At 44.6% G+C, this 6,000-nt stretch overlaps 1 protein-coding gene across 1 annotated transcript in view; it reads right to left on the bottom strand.

Annotated features, from left to right (window-relative positions):
- Positions 1-1,337: 1,337 nt before the first annotated feature.
- LOC106741484 (fringe glycosyltransferase) overlaps positions 1,338-6,000 on the bottom strand; it is a 112,166-nt gene continuing 107,503 nt past the window's right edge. The window contains exon 9 of the mRNA XM_014613584.1: positions 1,338-3,934. Coding sequence (XP_014469070.1) covers positions 3,877-3,934 — 58 coding nt within the window. The 3' untranslated portion in view covers positions 1,338-3,876. The remainder of the gene's footprint in view (positions 3,935-6,000) is intronic.

The raw sequence follows: 6,000 nt of genomic DNA, 5'->3' as shown, positions 1-6,000 counted from the left end.
CAGGAAAAAGTGATAACAAGTGTCTTGAGTGACTGGATGATAGCGCTGGATATTTAAAATCTATCAGAAATCCGCTTAATGTCATCTTCTGTACGTACAAATAAACTGACTATGAATGAAATTGACTGTGGGCGTAAGATTTTTTCTTTAATTTCCTTCCCGGCGCAAATTGGCACGCCGAAATAATGGCAAAAAAAGCGGCAACGAGCCCGAACATAACACGTTCGACTTTCACGCTTGAGACGCGTCTTTCGATTGCGCAATTAAAATCCAAACGCGAATTATGCGAGAGTGATTTGAGATGCCCCCGCGTGAAGCATCGTTCGTACACGGGCGATTAACCCGCTAATCGGCCAGCCTCGGATAATAAGTTTTCCGGTGAGACGTACCTTGGTTGCTTACTCGCTGCTGGTACACCCTGTATACCGATGTCCGGTAATCGCTGTGCGCGCGTGGGGATCTCCCGTGAGGAACGATCGACTGTCGCACCGCCTGCATCCTGAACGTAGCGGTTACTAATTAACGCACGGACACGTCGCGCTTTTATTTACGAGGCTGCCGTGGTCAACGACGATTATCTTTCTCCACCGAGGAAGGATAACTCTTGCGCACTGGCAGTCATTAATTGCCACTGCTCGCTTCTCCATCGTGAGCGGAGCGACAGGGGTCTAGTTTATCGACCAACAGCCTCGACTTGACTGTAACAGATGTGGGTACCTCGGCACGAACATCATTATACAGCCGACGGATGCTGCGCGCGATGATGTCGCAGCATCTTCGTTGATCCTCCGTCTCATTTTTCCCGTCGAACTGTACCATTTGTTCCCGCGTTAATCTCGCGCAACTCTCTCGTTTTTCTCAATTTCGTGCGTTCAACAGTGAAGCTGCGCCAAGTTAATTCCGTTCTGCATTCGAAGAATTACGGAATATCGCTCTCGTTACAATTAATGATATATATAAAGATCAATTTATGAGAGTTAAAATGTAAAAGGAAAAATGGAGTTATGCGATACGAGGAACTCGTCGTCATTTGAAATTTAATCGAGACAACCGCGGAGAAGAGAATTAAAGTGCGAGAGCCCGTTAATCAACCGCGAACACTCCCGAAAAGGTGGGGTACTTCTCGAGAAACGAAAGGAGAGTAATCGGGGGAAATAACCGGGGAAGCTGAGGAAAATGGTACGTTGCGTCACGCAATTCGTTGGGAGGCGTTGCGGGAAATAAGGGACGATCGACGAAGACGTCATCGGGATTCTGAGATGTGTGATGTGTTCTGTACACGTCATCTATATTATATAAAACATTGTCGCACAACATATATATATATATATATATATATATATATAATCAATATATCATACATCTCATATATTTTTCGTTATTATTATATCGGCGTAATGATAACAGCGTGGACAACGTCGCAGCTTTCGCGTTCGCTCGACGTGTCGCGTTTCACGCGAGCGTATCTCTATGATAACGCGTGCTATCGTGATAAATGTATCGAGATCCAACGAGATGTTACGTCGATGCTTAAATAGACATATAAGAATAGGCTCGAAGCGCGTTGTGTGCCTTTCTTTTCTAACAGCACACGTGGAGTTTGGCAGGACGGTGACTTTGATAGAGAGAGAAAAGCACCCAGTGAAAGAGAGAGAGAGAGAGAGAGAGAGAGAGAAAGGCAAGACACATATGTCTCGCACTGTGCACATATTAATGACAGTATTGGCCAACTACCGTGAACTCCCTGAACACGTATTTCGTGTTGCGCGAGCTGTCAACGGGCAGTTGTTGCGCATATTCGACTTACGAAAACGAGGAAGGAGAGTTCCCCTTCATTTCGTCCCCCTTTCTCCCCCTTTCTCTCTCACCCCCTTTTTTCTTTCTCCTTTCACTGTTCCGTCTACGACAGGTATAACATAGAGTCTATTTTATATGACTATAAACGTTCACCTCGCTCCCTCCTTCAACGAGAGTCGCTTGTTCTCCAAATAGTGTAAACGAAATTTTGCGAATTTCACTACTAAGTCCGATACACGATTATACACCGATAAAATCGTTAACAATAATAATAATGCAGCAGTATTATGATTGTTATTATTGAAATCTCGACGGTCTCTAGGAAGTGATTCCGCGCACAGTTTTGGAAACGAGCGACTCCCTGCACTCGATATTGCACACGTATTCACAACTCACGTCGCTTATAAATATTTCTTACGTGTAGAAGAAAAGAGAGCTACGACACGTGACACTACGAAAGAGAGACGCCGGAGGGTGTACGCGTGTGTAGAAGTGAACATTCGCGCGCGCTAAATATCACATTATATACAGCTGTCTGTCTTTTTGCGAGGGACTAGCTTAATTCCATTTCGCGCCGACGAGGCCGTCAGCGAATTATAATTATATGCATCTTATGTACAATTCTCTCTCTTGCATCATATTGCACAGACGCAGCTGTCGTATACACCTACTCGTGGAAGTTCCACCATTATGTACCCCGTGGAGAAATTACGAGAAACGCTACATCTCTATTTCATTATCTCCTGCCCGCCGTGTGTACGTGCGTATGCGTGTGTGTGTGTGTGTGTGTGTATTTTCCTGTCTTCACCTGCGGACTACTCCACACAAATAAATATTAATTATACGTTACGTCAATGGCAACTTTACGTTGAACCGGGACACGGAAGATCCTTCGCGATGAGAATAATTACCCAGTGTGCTAGGTAATCTCGCAGTTCCGCAAATTTAAAAGAGAATTTAAAAAAGAACATTTCCGCAAGAAGTGAATACAATATAGCCCGCAAAATAAAAATTCGCCGTCGTCGTCTGGTTGTAATTAAAATCGAGGTAGACGCGGGTAAAATTCTAATTCGACTTTCGAGCCTCGATAACAGCCAACGATCACGCGAAAATATGACAATTTTCTACACGAAAAAAAATAAAAATGAAGAAATGCAAGCCGATATCGGATTCCTCGCGATTGATACGCTTGTCACGGGCAGTCACAAAGTGTTAACTTTTCATGTGTGTTCAGCCTTGATAAATAAAGTGAAAAGGACGCTTGCATAAATCGATAGCCTCGAAAATAGACGTTTCATTCATTCGCCGCTTTTTTCGCTTCTCCATCGCCGGATCGAAGGCGGAGAGATCACTATCGGAATGCAAACCGAGAAAAATCACGTACGGTACTTATAAATATATATGTTACGGTAAAAGTGATTAAATGAATTTGCCGTAAATCCATCTCCGATAATTCTGCAGAAATTCGATACGTAGATTCTGCCGAAATATCATAAATAAACAATAATAGATCCCATAAAGATCTCATTACGTATGTAGGGGAGACCTGGAAGGAACACACTTCTCAAATGTTAACAAACTCAAAAAAATTATCTATACTTTATATATTCTGAGAGAAGCAGCTTTGACATTTCTTCTCCATTATTTCGCTTATGATAAATAAATCAACGGAACGCCAACGAGATCTCCTCTACACGCACGACGTAGAAACACAGCCAGCGTTTCTATAGAATCGCTGACGATTTTATAGAATCATCGTCAGTCAATTACTCTTGCCGTAACATATATTTCGCTAAATAGAATAACGGCGAGAGCTCGACACGACGAGAGTCGTGTTCGCGAGTCTCGTTGAAATTCTTTGCGTGCGCGCGCGCGACCGATCGATATTTAATAAAATACACATGTCCATCTTACGTACGTTTCCTCAGTGCAAAAGGAGAACAAGCTCTACACCGTCTTCATTACGACGGCCCATCAGTCCCGTCTTCATTTCTTCCCTAACAGCGACGGTGATTCGGACGCGCTTTTGGACGTTTGTCTTTTCTGTTCTTTATTCACACGTCCATCGCGCGTTCTTCATCATCTGTGCGGGCAGTAGGGAACGTGCGGAAACAGGTGACAATGGATCGACTTGAATCTGAAACAAAGAGGAGCGCACATATGCGTTAACGCGAGATCACCAAGTCTCACAGCGATATTATAAAACGCCAATTATATTCAAAGCACTGAAGATGTCGCAAAGATCGAAACTACCGCGAGAGANAAAAAAAAAAAAAAAAAAAAAAAAAAAAAAAAAAAAAACTATGAAATTAGGCGGAAAGAAGATGAAAGAGGAGCGGAGATAAAACGGGAGGAAAAAATTTTGTTTAATCCGGACAGGCAATCTCTCTTCGGCGACTGCGATAATTTCTCATGATTTTATATCCACTTGCTTTTTACGCCGATCTACGTCACCGCTGTCGCTTCTAATGCGAGAGGCGAGTGTCTCGTTTCGGCTGAATATTCATTAATCATGCAATTTTCGCCGGGCATTATGATTCGTTTCTATCAATAATCCGTCCTCTATATCGTCTGATTGATTACCTCGCTCGCTCGCTCGGTTTGCACGAGCATCCTTCCTGTCTCGCATCCTGATTGCTTTAGCTACGGACTCGATTTACACTTCACATCACGTTCATTGCCTACTATACATTCCGTTCCTATCAGACGCGCGCTTTTCCCCCTTGGCAATTCGCTCATGCTTACTAACACGGCATGAAAGCGTCACGGGGCGGACGGGCGAAACGCAAGCGAGAAACTAAAAAAAAAACTTGGTCGCCCACGGACACATATTCGCTGTCGATATCGCGCGAAATGCGCGCGAAGCGCTGATATTTTCGCAATTAAAACCGACCGAAATCCTCGCTTTGACGTTACGTCGAGTCCTCTCGAGGAAAAACGGGCGGCAAAAGGGATCACCAGGGAATATATTCTATTATACACTGTGCGAGCGGATCTGCTTTATGAGGAAATATTCGGCCTTAGTCGAGCGTCGTCGAGCTGTCGCACATTTTCCTCTCCTTCTTTTTTTCCCCCTCGTCTGACGCGTAAATCCGACGGACTCTGCGACGAACACCGCCGCAAATACGATCAATCGGAACAATGTGACGAACTTTCGTAATATAAACTTTTAATAAAACGTCATCCGCGCCGCACGAGGGTAGCAACGAAAGAAAGGAGGACACGATTTAATATCCGCGCCTCGATTATACCCGCCGCAAGTCGTCGGGTATATGTATACTTTACCGGCAGCACGGCTCGGCTCGACTCGCCCCGATATTTTTTTCCTCGTTAATATTCACCAACGCAAAACTTGCCTTATTTCGCGCTAAATAAAAAGTCTCGACGCGGACTCACGTCAAGTGACGGCTTGCACGGAAGGAAAGCAAGCTGTTCCTTTTCCTGCACCTCCTTTTCCCTTCCCTCTTATCCTTTATTTTCTCTCCTCTTTAATCCTCCCCACTTTCCTCTGTCTTCTTTACCATCCTCACCATTATTATCTCATCATGCTGTATATTATATGTTACATATATATATGCGTGTGTGTAATTAATTTTTATTCTATTCGTATATAAGCATTTAAGGGATTCACATCCCGGAACGTTTGATAAATAAAGTTTTCCCTTCCTCTCTCGCCCGGAGATAAGGATTAATTGCGACAGAAACGGCCAGGAGACGGGAACCTCGTAAAAAGTCGCGATTATTATAAAGTCAATTAAAACTTACGAGAGAGCGTCGCGATGTCGTCCACGTCGTAATTACTTCGCGACCGTCTTCCGTCTTTCGCCAATTACACGGAAAACGGTTGCGCGGCATTCGTGTGCACGAACGTGAATGCAAATTGCGGATGTTTACACTTGATGCATCGTCACGTAGGTTGCACGTGTCGTTTCACAAAACGGCCGTTCGTTCGTTCGCTCGCTCGCTCGCACGCTTGCGAACGCACAATTATTCAAGGTGGTGGACTAACGGAGGAAGCGAATTATCGCGTTAACCCCGCGCTGTTCGGGGATGCGGTTCCGCGCACTTCGAAAGCCGTATTTCACCGTCGCGAGCGGTTTAGAGCAGTTTAAAATATAAATTTCCGCGCCGTGCGCATATATTAATTCTGCAGCGTGTGCAACGATAAAAGCGGCCCCGACGACGTGCGACATTCGGCCGAGG

The sequence above is a fragment of the Dinoponera quadriceps genome, unplaced genomic scaffold (genome assembly GCF_001313825.1).
Source record: "Dinoponera quadriceps isolate SergipeBrazil2010 unplaced genomic scaffold, ASM131382v1 scaffold71, whole genome shotgun sequence".
NCBI lineage: Eukaryota > Metazoa > Arthropoda > Insecta > Hymenoptera > Formicidae > Dinoponera > Dinoponera quadriceps.
Note: the sequence above shows the minus strand (reverse complement) of the source record. Positions and strands in the feature narration are given on the sequence as shown.